Source organism: Oryx dammah, unplaced genomic scaffold (assembly GCF_014754425.2).
Source record: "Oryx dammah isolate SB20612 unplaced genomic scaffold, SCBI_Odam_1.1 HiC_scaffold_11232, whole genome shotgun sequence".
In the NCBI taxonomy this organism is placed as follows: Eukaryota; Metazoa; Chordata; class Mammalia; order Artiodactyla; family Bovidae; genus Oryx; species Oryx dammah.
In genome coordinates this window covers 3,471,524-3,491,135 of record NW_024080625.1, presented here as the reverse complement: position 1 = coordinate 3,491,135, position 19,612 = coordinate 3,471,524, and the positions used below count along the sequence as shown (strand labels likewise).

General features: G+C 40.8%; 1 protein-coding gene across 2 annotated transcripts; it reads right to left on the bottom strand.

Annotated features, from left to right (window-relative positions):
* Positions 1–4,341: 4,341 nt before the first annotated feature.
* LOC120861340 (sodium-coupled neutral amino acid transporter 2) lies at positions 4,342–18,719 on the bottom strand. Of its 2 annotated transcripts, XM_040236985.1 has the most exons (16): positions 18,428–18,719; positions 17,053–17,250; positions 16,690–16,771; positions 16,426–16,541; positions 13,441–13,514; positions 13,259–13,351; positions 13,047–13,128; positions 11,563–11,645; positions 11,115–11,173; positions 10,856–11,023; positions 10,407–10,486; positions 10,192–10,292; positions 9,483–9,607; positions 8,987–9,131; positions 8,779–8,876; positions 4,342–7,357 (listed from the first exon to the last, which is right to left on the bottom strand). In XM_040236985.1, the coding sequence occupies exons 2-16, from the start codon at positions 17,166–17,168 to the stop codon at positions 7,259–7,261; spliced, it is 1,521 nt and encodes a 506-aa protein (XP_040092919.1). In that variant the 5' UTR covers positions 17,169–17,250; positions 18,428–18,719; the 3' UTR covers positions 4,342–7,258. The 2 variants fall into 2 exon arrangements, with proteins under 2 accessions (XP_040092919.1, XP_040092920.1); XM_040236986.1 differs by lacking the exon at positions 16,426–16,541 and having other exon boundaries at positions 18,428–18,589.
* Positions 18,720–19,612: the final 893 nt, after the last annotated feature.

Sequence of the window (19,612 nt, the reverse complement as noted above, 5' to 3'; positions counted from 1 at the left end):
CCCAGGTAACATGTAGTAAAACTTGCTTTGGGTTTTTCAGCCAGAGAAGGCAAATAATGCTGAAATTTGCAGCTTGATGGTTTAGAGAAAAAAAGACACTGTAAGTGTTTCATTTGGTGATTCACTAGAAGGATTCGTAAGACTCAGTAGCAGCTATTACTCACTGCTAAGGGCTTCCTTGGGGGCTCAGAGGGTAAAGAATCTGCCTGCAATGCAGGAGACCCGGGTCAATCTCTGGGTCAGGAAGATCCCCTGGAATGGCTACCCACGCCAGTATTCTTGCTTGGAGAATTCCAGGGACAAAGGAGCCTGGGGGGCTGCAGTCCACGGGGTCGAAAAAAGTCGGACATAGCAACTAATACACACACACAAGGGTTATTACAAGAAAGGATACAGAGCAAATGCAACAGGAAAGAGAGACACAGCAGGGGATACCAGAGAGAACTGTCATGGGCTTCCAAGACCTTTTTTGTCCAAGGTCACACAAGAATGCTTTTTGTTGTTGTTAGCACTCAACTATAGGAGCATGTGTGGAATGTCTGTCTGGGGAAGTCTGAATGAGCCTCAAGTTCCAAGGATTTTATGGAGGCTAGTCACATAGGCATACCCTGCTCTGCAACCAGGCTTAGCTATCAAAACTCAGAATTCCAGTGACATCAGGCACACGTCATAAATCTTGGTGTTTATAAAGCAACCTGAAAAGCCAATACAGGACGATCTGTTGCTTCAAGGGTTTGTAACAAAATCATCGATCGCCACATAAAGAACATTCTGAGGGTAGCGTTCCCAGGCGTTGGCCAAGGGTCACTCAGGGTTCCCTCGAATCAGGCTTGCTGTGTTAATGTTTTCTTCACAACATGGGGTGGGGGGGACAACCAAATTTGACTAGGATTTGGAAAAGGATGTCGCAGCCAGACTCACGCTGTAGAGGTTAAAGATGGCTTCTGCCACCCGGAGGCCGATCATAGACTAGGCAAGAAAGCCGTCCAATTGGAGGCCTCTTGTTTTTGTTTTTGTTTTTATGTTTATTTTTAATTTTTTAAAAAGCTTTTATCGGAATTTAGTTGCTTTACCATGTTTTTGTTTCTGATGTACAGCAAAATGAATCAGCTATATATATACATATATCCCCTCCCTCCCACCCTCATCCCACTCCCCTAGGTCATCACAGAGCCTGGAGCTGAGCAACCTGTGCTATGTAGCAGCTTCCTGCTAGCTAGCTATTTTAGATACTGTAGGGTATATATGGAGAGCTCTTGTTAAAGATGACTGAACTCTATTTTTTAAGTCTAAGTGTTTAATTTCATGATACTAGCTATATTTATTTGGCAAGCATTTAGTAAAATTTTGAGCCTCACCTCAACTATGCTGCACAGGGCATATTTATTCATTCAACAATTATTTTCAGAATGTATGTACTATTTGCTAGACATTGTTGTATTGGGGATAAATTAATGAAAAGTCAGATGTCTGTTTTTATGAAGTATACATGTCTTGTGGGGGGAAATCAGAACAGATGTGATTTGAGGAAGCTATAATCTACTGAGTTTGGAGAAAAGTCATAAAAGAAGGCAGGTGTACTACCTGGAAGTCTAGAAAAAAGAAATCCAAAGAAACTGGTTATTGGTGTCTGTTGGCTATTTTACTAGATCAGCCGTTCTAATTTGTCTGGAACTGAGGTGTTTCCCAGGATGCAGGACTCTTTCTGTGAAAACTGTTCTCTCAGCCATGGGGGTCGGTCCTGCAGCCGTGGCTCTGCTGTATCACCTGTCCACCTGACTAGACATTAGGACCCATTATTAGCCAATGTTTATCTCCAGAAGTTGGCCGGAGAAGTCGCTATGAATCTAACTGTAGAGCCCCATCATGAAGTCTGCACACCTGTCATTGAAGTCTCTAGAATGAATCTAGCCTGTTTAACTTTGTATCTTGCAAGTTTCTTTTTCTTTTTTTAATTTTAATTGGAGGCTAATTACTTTACAATATTGTGGTGGTTTTTGCTGTACGTTCATATGTATCAGCCATGGGTGTACATGTGTTCCCCATCCTGAACCTCCCTCCCACCTCCCTCCCCGTCTCATCCCTCAGCGTCGTCCCAGTGCACCAGCCCTGAACACTCTGTCTCATGCATCGAACCTGGATTGGTGATCTGTTTCACATATGATAATATACATGTTCCAATGCTATTCTCTCAAATCATTCCACCCTTGCCTTCTCCCACAGAGTCCAGAAGTCTGTTCTTTACGTCTGTGTCTCTTTTGCTATCTCGCATATAGGGTCATCGTTACCATCTTTCTAAATTCCATATATATGCGTTAATATACTGTATTGGTGTTTTTCTTTCTGGCTTACTTCACTCTGTATAATAGGCTCCAGTTTCATCCACCTCATTAGAATTTATTCAAATGCATTCTTTTTAATAGCTGAGTAAGATTCCATTGTGTATATGTAACACAGCTTTCTGATCCATTCGTCTGCCGATGGACATCTAGGTTGCTTCCATGTCCTGGCTATTGTAAACAGTGCTGCAATGAACATTGGGGTACACGTGTCTCTTTCAAATCTGGTTTCCTCGGTGTGTATGCCCAGCAGTGGGATTGCTGGGTCGTATTAGCCTGTTTAACTTTTAATTTTCTGAGGTACCCCAATCTCCTTCTAAGAAGCTCACTGCCATTTTCTTTTTCAAGAAAGACAATTACTTCAAAATGAAGGGACAAAAGATTTTTTGCTGGATGTGTTATTGTTTCCATAGCTAAACTACTATTTTGATGCAGTCCAATGCAAATACCAAATGGATATTTTAATGTTATTTTAGAAAGTGATAAAAATGTGTTTCATATGAACCTCATAAAAGTTTCTAGAGGTCCAGTGGTGTGGGCCGGAGAAGGCAGTGGCAACCCACTCCAGTGTTCTTGTCTGGAGAATCCCAAGGACGGCAGAGCCTGGTGGGCTGCCGTCTATGGGGTCTCACAGAGTCAGACACGACTGAAGCGACTTAGCAGCAGCAGCAGCAGCGGTGGTGTGGGCATGACAAGCTCTTTCTTTTATAGCCATAACAGAACGGTCCCTTCTTCCCAGTCCTGGCAGATTGACTCCATCAGGTTGTTCTTCTTAACAAGGCCACTCACTGCTCCAGTAGACAGCTGGTTTCCCACCTTTGACAGGAAGTCTCTGCCATCATTCTTGCTTATGTTAATTAAGTGGATCTTCTTTACTTTGTTGTCAGAAACTGAACTAAAACGAATTCTCTAGGTAAGAGTATTTCCAAGATGATAAACAACTCTGGATTTTTCTATTCCTTGGCTATTCCTCAAGCTTACTGGAAATATCTGGCTCTCTGTAGAGCTGAAATTTGATCTCAAGGGACCCACCCACCAAATATATTTCAAATTTCAGATCAATAAACTGGCATCCTGAGTTTAGTATTTCTTAAAATCATTTCACTAGATTTTAAAAATGGTGTGATTGAAAACTATGGATTCTGTGAAAACCTGAGTCTGACACATTACACCAGCCTCTTTCCATGGGCACGTTACTTGCACACAGCAGGTGTTCCATTAAAGCTTCTCAGATGACTAGAAACTCTGCTAGTCCTTTGTTCTTGAGATGATGCAAATTCTGCTGTACTTTCTAAACACAAACTATTTCCTTCCCTCTTGCACAATGTAACTGGATATAAATTTCTTACATTTAAGGTTCCCTTTGTCTTTGGAACCGCTCCCTGGCACACCTGTTTGGATATTTCACTAAGCCTCAAGCTTTCAACCAACCAGCAGGCCACACCCGAGCTACCCTGTGTATGTCAATAACCTTCCTCAGCGTCCATCCCTCAGGTAACCTTCAGCTGGTCTGATCTCTCTCCAGCCACAGCCCTTCCTCTCACAAGGGCTGAACTCACCTGACTTCTTCCCAGGCCTATTTCAGCACCCCTTACTTATGCATCAGAAATCACTTGGATACTTTTCTGGGGAAACAAAACTTCCAGGCTGCCCTCCAGACCCATGGGATCAGCCTCCATAGGCACATGCTCCAGAAAATTGAATTCCATTCAGGACCTTAGTTCTTGGACCTGGAGTCCCCAGACAGTGGCACATTAAAAAGCTCCCGAGGTGTGATTATTGTGCACTATATGTACTTACAGCAGGCCTAAGACTTGGTCCTCCAGATTAAAAAAAATTTTTTTCCATTCCTGCAAATACTTGGTATGCAAATGTTTTTGATGACCATTTTTTCCTCATGATAATCACTAACACTATATGAACCCCTACTAAGTGCTACCTTACTGTGCTTACAAAATACACCAGACATGACTTATCACTGCTTTAAATAAAACACTGCTACTCAGGATTAAGCATGTATTTATTTTAGTTCAGTTAAAACAAACATACAATGTTTCATTGAAACGTGTAGCACTCTTTGCCAACAAGTCTTACTGGAATTGTTGGCCTCTATAACAGTACAGTGAGGATATTTACATTATATACAGAAAGCTTACCACAATCAGGTTCTCAAAGGTCTTCCACCACACTAGAGCATATTTGATTTCATTACACTAAATCATGTTTTAATGTGATGTTTTAATAGCTACTACATTTTGAAATTTTAGACCTTATTGAAAATTTTAGAGTTCTGAACCTGCACCAAGTTTTCATGAAAAAATGTGTTGTTCACGTAGTCTGCTTATTGCAAATACAATTTTAACAGTATTTTAAATTTTTAGTGTTTACACAATTTGTCAATTTGTTTTGAAATCTCTGTACAGGTACTTTTGGGATAATTCTTATAGATACATAATGTGAATTCATCAAAATGCAGTTAAGAAACTTATAAGGAAGGATATATACATTTCAACCCAAGACCCAAACCTGATATTATATACAACCTATTTACAAATACATATGGACAGACACTGTATGTACATAAGATTATCATAAATATTGAAAAATAGGTTAGCTTTAATGGATTAATGCTGTTCTATAAATAACATTAGTTATAACTGAAACATCCACGGAAGACAGTAATGCAAAATGAGGTGACAAGACAGTGGTTTTAATACTGAAGACTGCTCATTACTGGGAATTCACTGTTTAGGAACCTCCAGGTAGACAAAGATAGCTCCAAGAAAATCATGCAATGAAATTTACCCTTGGCAGTTGATTTGGAACCTCAAACAGCCAGGGGACTGGAGGAACCTTCCACATCGATTTTTTTTTTTTTCATTTCTTCCTGGTTGCCTTGGTATTTTCTCCCAAATAAAAGGATGTAAACTGTAGAGGTATTCCCAGGCAAGTCTTAAGTTACAAAACCAGCGATTCTTTCCAGGAATTCAAGCAGAAGTGCCAATTCTTGGTCTGAGCTAGAGGTGAGGTTCTGGATTCGAATGGAGTGCCAAAAGCCCAAATGAATGAAAGCAGTGCTGTAGAATCCGTCTTCTCACTGCCTTTCAAGATGGTCCCCACTTTCATTTTTGTAGAAACAAACAAAAATGGACCATTGGTTTCACCCAATGGAGCACTACAAGACGTCTTCCAGTTCAGTTCCACAAGGGTCTCTGACTACAGACACATCTTGTCTGCAACTGAGTCACATATAATACAAGAATGCGTAACAAAAATCATGTCTGCCACATTTCTGGCCCTTGCCTAAAACTAAAAATGTTAAGTTCAAGAGAACAACCTTACAGTCAGATGACCAATTGATGATTCCATTATTTGCTTCCCTCAACCACTAATGGAATTATGTGTATTAGATTTTAGACATTATGCCTGATGAGCAAAGTACCACATTATTTAATAACATATTCACCATACACCATGACGTACAATAAATGTGCTCTTAAAGCCAAGTAATTTTTTCACTTCTACCTGGGATTGAAATGGAAGGGTGATCATGCAGCCGGACCAATAGTTACACTCAGGTTGCACTGTTTTCCCTAGCTAACCATTTGTTGGATGTAAACAAGTAATTCTACGTTGTACAAGAATGAGATGACAATGCAGTGCACGTGAGTTTTCTTAAAAAGCTTACTGCATGAGAAACCCAATGGCCTATATGAAGAGAACTTATACCAAATATAGGTGTGACCTATGGATTAATTAGACCTCTACTGTAGACAAAACATGAACACAACTAAACCACACAATGTCAAGTAATTCACACTTCCATAGCAGATGAGCCATATGAAAGGTTGTACTGTACTCTCTGGATAGAACAGTTCTGGCCTACAGCCATCAAATGCCCATTTTCCACTTCTGGAAGCAATGCCAAAAAAGGGCTGGCCCAAAAAAATCCAGAGCTGTCAACCCAACTCTGGAGGCAGATGCAACTGAATAAACCCTGTTTTACCCAATTGCACTATTTGGTACCTCAAAATTAGTTATTTTATTTCCCACAGAAATACCTGCATTATCTTCCATTCTAATAGACTGAAGCCATAAATATTTCAGAGTCTAAATGAACAAAAGTATTTGGGGACAGAGAAGAAAAGTGATGAACAGAGTTCACCTGATTTGGTGTAGCCACAAACAACCAGTTGTCCTTTAAAGGTAAAGTCTGAATGGAAAATGCTCCTAATTACAGTGTAATTTTTCATTATATCATTTTCTCTAAAAATTATTTTGGATAAAAAAAAGTATTTGGCTTAGTATGCCTACAAAAAGGCAAATCATTTCATAATACTAGTAGTAATTGTTTTTAAATAACAATGATTTTTTTTTTCATGGAATTGACAACTGCTTTTGGATAAAGTTCAAAAAAAGCAATTTTTAAAAAATAAAATAGTGCTTCTGAGGTCTTTGAATATTTTTGGTACAAAAAAATAATAGTGTTTTTCTCAATGGTTATTTCAATACTTTGCTGTAAATTAAAAAGAATTATTTCTCACATCGAATGGTTCCATTAGGCACATTCAAGTAAAATCATAAAATATCCAAGTTAAACAATGACACAGCCAAACATGTGGCTTGATTAAAGTTAAGAGTTCGTCCATTCTCTGGAATGGAATAAAATTGTCACTTCCGTTAACCCGAGACTCGTGGTTTGGTGTTAATATCCATTTCTACCATACAGAATAGTTTCTTTAAGAACGAAACAAAACAAAACAAGAGTTCACTTATTCTGCGCTCAGAAGAACCAGCGAGGAATCTGCACTTCAAAAGGAAGTGAAACTGAAAACATTAGGTGAAATTTCATAGTAGTTGAGAGCTGTAGACTCAACACTGGCATCAGATGGACTACTGTGGAGTTTTCGAGGTGGTGGTTAATGGCCACCTCCCGGGGCATTGTGGACCCAATCCAACACAATCAAGGCCATGCTTCCGGTCATCACCACTATGCCACTTAGCAGGAAGAACAGAGCCTGCAGTGAGCACAGAGAAAATGGATTAGCAAGCAACAAACATGTATGCTAAATATTCTTCTACTTTTAAAAACTAGGCTCATAATTTCTAAAGGGCCTCCCAGGTGGCGCTAGTGGTAAAGAACCCGCCTGCCAATGCAGGAGACACGAGATGTGGGTTTGATTCCTGGGTTGGGAGGATTAGGAAACGGCAACCCACTCCAGTACTCTTGCCTGGCGAAATCCATGGGCACAGGATTTGCACTGGTGAGCAACAGTCAGTGGGTCCCAAAGAGTTGGACAGGACTGAGTGAATTAGCACATACAATAAATTCCTAAAAGTGTGTCCGTATTATTTCACAGAGCTACAGTTTAGCTCATTAAACTGTCTTGAATGATCAAAGTAAGGAAAGTCGCTTAGCCGTGTCCAGCTCTTTTTGACCCCATGGACTGTAGTCTTCCAGGCTCCTCCGCTCATGGGATTTTCCAGGCAAGAATACTGGAGTGGGTTGCCATTTCCTTCTCCAGGGGATCTTCCCAACCCAGGGATCAAACCCAGGTCCCCTGCATTGCAGGAAGACTCTTTATGATCTGAGCCACAAGGGAAGCCACTGAATGATCAAGGGGTTATCCACAGAATACTAAGTTACTGTATCTTTAAAATCTTCTCAAAATTTCCCTTCTCATTCCGTTGTATCAAAAGAAAAAAATCTTCTTTACTAAATAAACTGTTGCACACAACAAAACTGGACTGATTATTTTGCATCTTAACTTTTAAAATCGAATCTATCTTAAAAATACAGCCTCAGATGAAGCTGGAGGTTTTTCTAAGAGACATGAATAGGTCTACTCTAATTCTACTCTTAATTACTACACCAGATATTCTGAGTAAAACAAGGTAACTGTTGTTGATTCATAAGCATTTCTAGTACTTCAGTCAGACAACAGTTGTGGAGAAAATGGACTGAAATGCAGCCTTTCTTTTAAGTATCCCCACCAGGGTCATTTGTGGTTAACATATCATAATCTTTGTAAAATTAGTTGTTATAGTTTATAGTGTAATAACCCCCTGACCCGACTTGAGCTTTGCTTTGAAAATGGTTAGTTTCATTTGACTAAATACTCCCTTTTTTTCTCTTTTATACACTCCAGGCCTATTTAAGTGCCTGTCACACAGCAGGTGGTCAAGGTTATACTTTTAACCTCTATTCCTTTTTCTAAAGTATCTAGTAACTTTCTCTCAATAAACTTAAGAATACATATCAGAAGGCAAACCATCTCTCCCCTCCTCCCCCATTCTTCTATCTGTGAAGTTATAGGTATATTTATTAGAAACTTAAAATGAAACTACAATAAATGACATTTAGGAGACTAAAATTACAATCAGTTGAGGAACTTTGGCATTACATTATTATTATTATTCTGGTCATAAACTCACTCACCCCAATCTTTTGTACAGACTTCATAGGCTCTTTCTTCACTAACTTGATATAGAATGCAGATGGAAGAATAAAAATCAGCATAGCAGCTGCAGATGCACCTGTAAAAACAGCAGTGACTATTTCTTAAGAATTCAATGAATCACTTGCTATTTCTTTAACTTTAAAACTTCTGTTATTTCAATCAACTGTGATACTTCCTAAAACTTACCAATGAAACCAAAGATATCCCTAATATTTGGTACAAAGATGACCAGCAAATTGGTAAACACCAAGATAGACACTGTAATAACACTATGACGCCACCAACTGAACTCCTTTGATGCACACAGCAAATGAGTTACGGAACTCCGGATCTGCAAAAAATAAGTGAATAAATAAAAACTGCAGCTTTAATCAATGAAAAAGCGCTACAAACAATAGGAAACAAGTAGCTATTTAAATACTCAAAGTGTACCCCTCCTCTACTGCTCTTTTCCTAAACATCTAAGCATTAGAAAGATTATTGTATCCTGAATTATGGGGAAAAGATCCCAAGATGTATTTTAAAGATGGACAAAACATTAAAATAAAAACAACCCTTTCAAAAACCAAAAACCCTTGATACTGCTGTAGTAGTGTTTTTCTTCTTACAGAACATGAAAATCTCACAAATCTTCATGTCTAACAACTCATTCCTACTGAAAAGAGAGCAGGTGATCACTTACTGGGAAAATGACGACAGGTACTGTCAGGGTAACAGCCACCAACACAGCCAAACGGACAATGAGAAGCAGAATATCAGTTTCCATGACAGAAGAGTAGGTATGAAGCAATTCTGACTCAACATGTTCTATAGAGAAAGACAAAAAAAAGAAAAAATGCTTCATGTGTGTTGTTCTCTCTGGAGATTAGTTAGAAAATCTAACTTACAGCTATTATCTGCACCAAAGTTATTAGCTACTCACAAAACAACCATAAACTAAGAGGCTAATAAGATTAATTTGGAATTAGGGTTAATGCAATTAAAATAACATTGAAGGAAAATTTTTCTAAATACCTAGGAGAGATTTAGCCACATGACCCCCATTAAAAACAACAGGAGCTAAATAGCTAAATCCCAGGGTTTGGCTTACAGTCTGCATGTGTGTTGTATAATCTGAAGGGAACGGGAGAGGAGAGTCAGGATAAACCTAGATGCAAGCACATCACATATAAAAATGCCATCATATGGCTAATGGTGGATTTTGGAGCCTGTACTCTAGAAATTACTGATTCAATATACGCTACAGGGAATTCTAAACTCTAGGTTCAATTGCTCACCACAAATAGGAAACATACTGAAACAGACTGAGCATTTAAAGCGACAGAACTATACATACAAAGTATGAACTCCATTTCACTAAGTGTCCTTTTTGTAAACTGGACATTATTTACCGTAAAACGTCAGGTATCCAAAGAGGGCAGCAAGCAGATACATGAGAAACATAGCAAAAAAGGAAATCTTGGACACATTCATCATTCTTCTACGGCTGCGGCTGCACAAATTCAAAGGAAAATACACATACATATTATAGCGGTAGTTAAAGCAGTAATCTAGTATTTTTCCAGCTTTTCCAATTAATTTATATAGAAGTTGCTAAAGCACTCACCCTTTAAGCTCTTCATAAATAGGAAGAATAGCAGGATGACAGACAAATGAAAAGGTCAGAATTGGTACAGCATAGACAGTCTGCAAAAAAATGTAAAAACCTTCTTAACATCCTGATGTAACAAACTCATGTGATATCACAGTTCTGCAACTTACATTTTATACTCATTAATGTTAGAAATCAAAGCTTAAAATGTTTTCTTGCCTAATTAGCTCTTCTAATTTGTTCACTAGGTGTGAGCAATATTCTCACTTCTGAATGTGGCAGTTACAAGATACAAACCAACACCTTCTTCTCAGTCCTCAATAATGAGCTAATAACCATGTTTCCTAAAAAGGAAGCTATTACCTCATCTCCCTTTACCTTGGGAATGTTAAAACTTCCAGTGGGTTATTTTCCCTATTTTCTTCCCTAAAATCTTTCTTTGAAAACAAAATGATTATAGTTACCTGTGAGTTGAAGATAAAATAACGCGGTTGGCAGGAATCACTTTCAGTCCTATTGAAACCCACATCAGGTACAAAAGTTGCTGGGTGGGTTAAGCTGCCGTTTACTGTTTCATTAACTAGAAAAGCAATTTCTGCAGGACAAGAAATCTGAAACTTCTTGCAAATCACCTGAAAATATATTATTTTGCATTTGTTAGAATGAATAATGTGACAGGGCTTAGAAAAAGAATCTTTAGCTTTAAAGAAAAATTATACCTACCACAATCAGAAAGAACATCATACACAGCAAGGAAAGGCCACTGGTGTATCCCAAATATCCTATAAGGAGGAAAAAACATGGGATTCATTTACTAAATCAAGTTTAGGGCAAATATGACTCAATTCTGTTTGTAAGACTTCAGTGTGGACACATGAAATTTCTAATTCTTATACAGCAAGACACAGAATTACTTTAAAATATTTGCTAATAACTAAATCGCTAACAACTATCCCTTTTGCATTTTTTATAAAGCACAAGATGTTCTAAATGGCAACCAAGTGCTTGGGCCTTTGGTAGAGAATTTCTTGAAGACTGGCAAGTTACGAATGCAATTCTCAAAGGTGTGTTTTTGGGGTTCTTTAACTCAGCTCTCATTAAGTTCTATTAAGAGAAAGCCAACTAGTTGGTGGGGCTCATTTCGATTCTCTTTAGAGATGGATTTGCTCACCTAAATTCCTCAGCAGTGACAAGGGAAGAATGAGCACCAGTGATACCAGCAGAACCAAATAGTCACCATTCAGATACCACAATCTGAATGAAAGAGAAGAAAACCAAGGTCACAACCAGTCACAAATATCCTCAAAATAACACATATTTCTTCTCACAGCACTCGTTTTATACTTAAAAAAATAAAAAAGAGAGAGAGACAGGTTGGAAAGAGTTATCACTTATTCAAAAAGCCCACATAGGCAGGAACAGCTTTCTAACTTAGTGGGAACAGTGAATATTCACTCAGGTTAGAAACGGGGTCTGAAACAGTATCATTTTTGTCCCACTGTTTGCTCTGGGAAGGCTGCCAGCTGCTTCATAACATAAAATGCTTCTTAAAGGCTTGATACTAACATAGGGAACAAAGCGACACTGTTAAGCCAGTTAATCTTATCTTCAAGCATTTTTAGAAAATTGTACACCAACTTTGTCATAGCTTTAGCGCACATTGTTTTAATGCTGGAAACAAGGAAATTTTAAAACAAGTTTCTATCAGACATTTGTTAGCAAATGTACTTACTAAACATTTCAACAAGGAAATTTTTTCACAGTTCTATAAAATACATAGGCAAAAAACAAATAACAAAACCCAGTCCCTTCCAAACAAGAGCTTATTTCAGGCTGTCAAGAGTATGTTGTGACACCTTGACCCACCTTGACTCCAACAGTAAAAAGATCCCTTCTGAACTCAGAGAAAATGTTATGCACCTCTCTGAAAGTTTTAGCAATGCTTTTTCCTTTTTAGGTAATCAACTACACCTTGCTTTAAATCACTTATTTTCAAATTCTAATTGCCCTATCAATTCTAACTCTGCTCACTTTAGCAATAAAGATCCCCCACAGAGAGCTAACATTTAAAGACCAGCTTATTAGGTTTCAAATGCTGCAGAGATAACCACACTTTTCTGTTTTGAGATAATGAGCTGCATGTAAGCAGGGAAGTACATTATCCTTCCTCATGTTTACTTTAGATAAAAACCTGTTAGTCTGCTCAGATGAGTAACTCTGCTGGAAGGACAAGGTTTCTACAGCATGGCCATATATTTTCTGGTATTCTGCATTTTCAACAGATTTTCCAACTCACAAAAATCAGACAGGGATTGACTTTTAATGTAATTCAAAATGTTAGTCCAAACTTAGGCTGGGGTATAAGTTATTCAACTATATCTTCTGGGGACAGTAAAGAGAAAAAGTAAGTAGTTTCAGAAAACCTGTTTACATACATACATTTGAAATTTGTTATTCAGTTAACTATCTAGCTACTATCTTGGCCTTTCCTTTGCGAAGTTCAAATCAGTTTCTGGGGGACTTCTTGTCAGTTTCAACAAGAATATTAACAAAAAATAATTTACTGATAATCATTTTGTATCCAACTTTGATAAAATGTATCTAATCATTTTAGACTGCAATTGTTTCTTATGAGTAACCTTACTTAGCACCTACCCATTTGTATCTTCAATGTTCATTAATGCCTGGATCACCAAAGGTAACTCATATTTCACTATGAAGAGGTAGCTTGACATAGCTGGAGGAAAACAAAATTATACCATTACAAGTGCAAAATGTTGCATGTGACACCAAAAGTAGCGTGTCACCACTCTCTGCTACATAAAGAGCAAAAAACTATACCCAAATCATCTTTTAAACACTCTCACCTCCAATGTTCTGCATTGTAATGGATCCAGATGCTGTGAGCTTCCCAACCATTCCAAATGCTTTATGTCCCAGCTGTTCATATAATAAAGACCCTATAATTTAAAGAACACAGACGCATGAAGGGAGAGAAAGAAAATCACGACAGGCGTAATTGTTTTAGAAATATAGAGTGCTACCATACCTCCTTCATTGGCAGTCTTCAAAAGGAGATGAACAGAATACAGGGAAAATATTGACACAAATGTCAACAGAATTCTGATGAGAGAAAAAAAAGGTACAGGGTTATACATAAGCATGTCTATACCTAAAAGACAATTCCTTTTGACTTCATTTAAACATTAAATACAAAACTTGTCCTAATATTTTTGCTAGACAGAATGACCCCTATGATGTGTGTTCACTCTTTTGGCTAGAGAGTCAACAAGCTCTCTTACCTCCCTAAACAAGACTGTATCATGTCTCAGGTGATAGCTCTACAGTCCTGGTTATGAACAGGGTCCACCCACTGAACCAAAGGTGCCGGGAGACACTGGAAAGACTGTAACTTTCCAGTGGAAGAGTTTTATAAGACTTATATTTTGATTCTGCTACTGTGGTAATTAATTATGTACTTGCTACTTCTTTGTGTTGTAATAGTTCCTATACCTATAAAATGGCTTTAACACTTGCCAGTTACTTGGGAAATCCAACTGAGACAAGTTCAGGAAAGGTCTGGAGTTCCCTTGAACCATATAGGTAAGCATAGGAATGGGACTATATGAAGGAAGGAGGGATGATATACACTAAGTGTCAGGGTCAGCTTTACAAAAACTGTCATCAGTTATTTGTAAAACTGATGGGTGTCATCAGCACACATCAGTGGAGTAACTACTGTGACCATACACTATATTGCGCCCCATAGTATGGAAGACAAGCCCAGCATTGTCACAAAGTTAAACAATGTCTGTGTGAGAACAAGCAATCTATCAGTGAGACTGGTTGTCTCCTCCCTCAGTCCTTTCGCTTGGATGGAACAGGAGAAAAAAAAGAAACGAATACAAAAGAACTAAACGTTCTCTACTCAGTCACTAAGTTTTCCTTTAGGGCACACATTCTCTCATTCCAGCTTTCCTTTCCTCCCCACCAGGCAAGCTGAGAAAAACAAATTTCTTTTTATTAAAATGAGCCAACAACAACAACAAAAAATCAAAATCAGGGAAACTCATGGAAGACTCTGCAAACAAGATGACAGTCACATTTTCCAAATTCTGAAATGGCAAATTGATTAAAGTACCATATAAGGTCTGGCAAAGAAATAGATGTCTGTTAGTTAAACATAGATGGTGGTATTAAGCTGCCGTTCCAATGCCAAAAGTTTAATGGTGTCTAATCTGCAGTAGCAATGACACCATCAGCCTCATCGCTAACTCAACAAAGCATGGCTTAATCAAAAACAATGTCAAAAGTGTGCTAACACTCTTTTACATAGAGAAGACAATGAGGAATGAAAAGACTCCATAACCTTTGAGGTCACTTTCAATGTCAAGACCGGGTCTACTTTATAGGGCAAGCTACAGAGTTGTTTAACCAGATGAGGGCAGCCATGAGGCTTTTGGACCATTTACCTTTATACCTCTACATATACCATGTAAAAGAGTGATGGATTTAAAACTCACTTTAGCGTTTGTGATATTATTTAGCCATTTATTGAATAATCAAACATCCAAACACTATTAAAGTATAAATAATTTCAAAAGTGCAAAGGTAACATAGCAGAATTCTGAGTTATTTTATGAAACAAAGGTAGCATTTTACCTCATGTAAATTCTGCACCACAACCACACTGGAAGCATTTAAAAATTGCCTCTGGTTTTTACATGAAGAGTTAGGAAGGGTTTCAAACATTTAACAATGATGCCATTCAAATACCCCACTAAAAACTTTGAAAACTCTAGGGTTCTTTCTATGTAAATTCCTGGCTCTTGGTCTTAGACCTCAAAAAGCCTCATGGCTCATGAAGCAGGGTGAGTGAATCCTAGCTTCTAGTGCTCAAAGCCACACTTAACACATGTGGAATTTCACCACAAAGCAGAGTTTTGCAAAGGCTTGCTTTTCTTTTCAGAACATTCTCTTCTGCTAGAAAAAAATAACTTGAGTAGAAGGCACCAGTCAGCTAACTAAAATAAGACTTTAGCAAAGAGAGAATTCCATGTTCTGTGTATATGTGGTTTCTTCGTCTGCACAGTAAATCACCCTAAAAAGAAAGTGCCTTAACCAGGAGTCCACTGTAGCCCAATCTTAGTAGCTATGATACAAACATCACTGAAACATATACTCAAAATCACAGGTATTTTTCTTTTATGCCTTTTTCCTGGAAATAAGGTCCATAGTTTTATATTCTCCAAGAGTCAGTGACCCTAAAATGGTTAAAAAGCACTGTTTGAAAGTCTTCTCCTGCTACAAAATCCTATTCTAGGTATTCACGTGGGAAAGCACAGGGAGTAACTAATTCTAACTAGACAACTAAGGACAAAAAAAAATAAAGCAATTCAAAGCAGATATTTTTTAAAGTAGTCATATTTTGTTGTGGTAATCACACAGACATGGATTAAAAAAAAAAACAACCCCAAAAATTGAGACAAAAAAAATCACATATGGGTTGTTTTTTGGTGTCCAGAAAATTATGACTCACTTTTCTTAAACCTGTTCTAGGTTAGACAAATACCATCACACCCTGTATATTAAAAAAAATAATAAGTTGTTTTCCTTATGTACATAAGAGGCCACAGGTCCTTGGGGAGACTGTCAATTTACGAAACGGAGTTGAAGGTACCATGCTTTTAAAATATTTCTTGCTTCAAAGTTTGCCAGAGTAAAAATTTTACCCTGGATTCATCCACAGTTCTTTATAAATACCCGATCCCTATTCAACTTTATTCCCTCCAACTCAAAGACTTTTTGAATTATTAGTTTTAAGAGTTGTCCTAATTTTCCCTAATTGACTTTTTTGATATCATGCAGTTATGTAGCAGAATAAAGTGATTTTTGGATTTCTCACATTTTAAATTTTAAGCAAATGATTAAGTCAATTACTGCAACTGTAAATTCAGTCTCTGGAGCCAAAATATATGCTGTATCATCATATTAACTGCCCTGCATGGCAGACTCACTACTTACACATACTTACATAAAAAGAGCAATTCCAGTATTAGCCATGGCATAAGAAAGCCCAAGGATTCCACTGCCCACAATCGCATTGCTCAGATTAAATACTGACATTCCAAAGGAAGTAGTACCTGGATGCTACATAGAGGGAAAAGGATAACCAAACATATAACAATAATTAAATGGAGAAAACCAGCTTTGGGCAAGTTAGACTTGAAATCTAAAAATAAAACTATTCTTTTACTCCATAAAGCCACAGAAACACAAATGATTATTTTTAACTTACAAAGTCAGTTTCATACTTCTTCTTCCCCAAATTCGATTCAAGTAAAAAGTTCTGGTTTTCAGGATCTACATCGGCATAATGGCTACAAAACAGAAAAACAAAAAAATCCTAAATTGGTTGAAATACACAAAGGAATGCTTCAACACAAAACGCCCCCGCGTTTAGCTGTCACACAATTTAAATGCATATTAAGTAGTAGTCGACTTTCACACAACCTGAAGGCGTGTTCCCATACAACAACCAGATAATGTTCCAGAGATTACACGCTCTCTCCAAATGCTACACTAATTTTAAGCAACAGAATTCTACGTAAAGAACTTCCGATGCACACAAGCCGTTTTTAAAAGCGCACACATCTCCCACCTTTTCAGAGCAGCTTGTTTGGTGGGGTAGGAGTAGTTGAAATCGCTGTTGGAACTATAGCTGCTGCTGTCCTCATCTGGGGAAATATTGAACCTTCCCATTTCAGCTTTCTTCATGTTGGGCAGCGGGAGGAATCGGACGCTGAGAGTAGTGCTGGGTTCCTTTTGTCCTTGGAGACGCACAAGCCCGCGCGGCTGCCTGTGAAGGTAGAGGCGGCGCGTCAGGACTGCAGAGCCCGCCCTGGTCACGTGACACCGCCGGGAGGCGCAGCGCGGCTGATTCATCCCCCGCCAGGCGAGTGGAAAAGTACCAGCCGAGCGCGAGGGGCGGGGGAGCGCGCCGAGGGGCGGGGGAGCGCGCCGAGGGGCGGGGGAGCGCGCCGAGGGGCGGAAAAGTACAGACCGCGGAGCCGCCGAGAACAAAGATGGTCCCACCGCAACGCTGCGCCCGCTGAGACCCGCGCCCCCCGGGACCCTAAGGACCCTCTCCCGCGCAATTTAACGTTTTGCCCTCTCTATTAGCCCAAGTTTTACGAAAGGGACGTGGGGGGAGCTCTGTATCGCTTTTCCCGCAGCCTCCTTGGTCGTGCACAGGCACGCAGGGCACACATCCCACCCAGATATTTGGCTAGGTGTGCACTGCATGTAGCCCAGGCACACAGCTCCCCGTTTCCAGCATTTACAATAGCAATGCCGCGTAATCCTTTTACGCCTGGAGCCCCCAGATGGGGAAATGCCTCTGCGGCAGACAGACTCGAAGGGGGCGTTAGGGCGGACACTAGTTTTCTCCCGAGAAGAGGAGCAGAGGGCGCGCAGAGCGCCGAGGGTTTGTTTACACGCGCACGCCCGTGCCCTCGAGCACACCCGTCCACTGGCATTTGACTCGCAAGCTCTTCGCCCGGCCGGCCCCTCCTATGCCCGGAAAGGAAACTGATGCAATATCGATCGCCGATTGTCAAACGTTCCCGGTATGTCTTCCCCAATCGTGGCCTCTGCTACATTAAAAGCTCGAACCCACATCCGCCCTCCCCCAAATTCCAAGACCCATGGATTTAATTTTTATTAACTCAAATCAGTCACCAGACTTGTCGCAGTGGAACCGCGAGCCTGGCTGGCTTCCCCTCCCCCTAACGGGAAGATGCGGCTCCGATCTCGGCGGGCACACGGCCCCCGCGCCGCGCCCCTCCCCCGCCCATAAGAAGACAGTGACCCCCGCTGCAGGCCGGGATAGAAGTCTGGCCAGCAAACCGAAAACGCCCTCCCCGGGAAGAAACGACATCCTCAGCTGCCTTCCCGCCGCGGCCCCTCCCGGAGGCCCCTCCCCCACTCCCGCCCGGTCCCCGCGGCTTTTGCACAGACGCCCCCGCGCGCGTTACCTTGGTGGTCTGGGCTCCTGTATCCCGGAAACAACACGCAAAAGACTTCGGTGAGTTTTTCTCAGTCAACAAAAATCATAAAGAAAAACAGAACAAAACGAAAACCCCAACAAGAAGCAGGAAAATAATTTTAATTAAACAAGGAAATGGCAAGTTGCCGCCCCAATCGTCCGGCGTCCGCCGTCTGAAGGGAAAGGCGCGAGTGTGCGGAGCGCGTGGTCGGGCTGCTGGCGGCGGTGCGAGAAAAGCGCTCCGGGACGGCAGCGACGCGCGGCTCTGGAGCAGCGGGGCGAGCGGTGGGTTTTAGCGGGAGGACGCGTCAATGGGCGGGGCCCCAGCCTCCGGAGCTTGCTTTTTTGTATATCAACACCACCTGGGCTCCGCCCCCGGCCAGCCGGGGCCCGCGAGGCCCCGCCCAGCACCCGCCCCGCCCCTTGCCCCCCTGCCTCCCTGCCCCCCCGCGCCCCTCCCGGGTGGCGGAATCAGGCAGCCCAGCCCCGCCTGCTTCCTCCCCCGCTCCTTCCAGGCTAACTCCACTTTGCCGACTCTGGTCAGCCTGAAAGACCCCCTCCCCTCGCCCGTGCTTTCCCCTATCTGTCCCTTTCAGCCCAGACTGGTGCCAAATATGCTCTTTCTCCAAATATGCTCGTGTCCGAGTTACCAGCAGGCTTTCCTTTCTCCTCTAGGCTCTTTGGGGACACATCCCGCCCATCCAATGCTTTTCTGCATGTTATTTTTATGATTTACAGGGGGATTTTCTCTCGCACTCTTGGGCCAACGGAGCAATGTAGTCTCCGTGGTAGGTTTCTGTTCTCGTTCTTTCTTCTCGTTCCTAGACCTGCTTTCACTCTTCAGAACTAGCCTGATTAGGTCGGTTGGCAGCTCCATATCGGGATATCCTTTTTGTACGGACACGGAACACCCTATGAAGTGTAAAGCGACATCCTGCCCAGCAAGCCAGACTCTTTGCAAGGGTCCCCAGTGGGGGACTCGGCTCCTCCGAGGGGGTATAGGATCCCGTTTTTCCTTCCTGGACACGTTTCGCTCATTCCACCACCCCAAATGAAGAGCTCTCCTCGCCCTCCTCGCCTTTCTCTCCTATTTACAGAGGCACTGCCTCCGTTGGAATGCCGGTGCTCCCCTTCCAGTGTGGATGTGTTCTTGCTGAGCCAGGCAACTAGGGGG

What these genes read in the sequence shown, in the direction of transcription:
- LOC120861340 (XM_040236985.1), bottom strand. Translation starts at nt 17,168, where the DNA reads ATGAAGAAAGCTGAAATGGGAAGGTTCAATATTTCCCCAGATGAGGAC. An exon ending in TGATGTTCTTTCTGATTGTG is followed by an intron (nt 11,024 to 11,114) that starts GTAGGTATAATT and finishes ATATATTTTCAG; the next exon opens with GTGATTTGCAAGAAGTTTCA. An exon ending in ATTTATGAAGAGCTTAAAGG is followed by an intron (nt 10,293 to 10,406) that starts GTGAGTGCTTTA and finishes GAATTTGTGCAG; the next exon opens with CCGCAGCCGTAGAAGAATGA.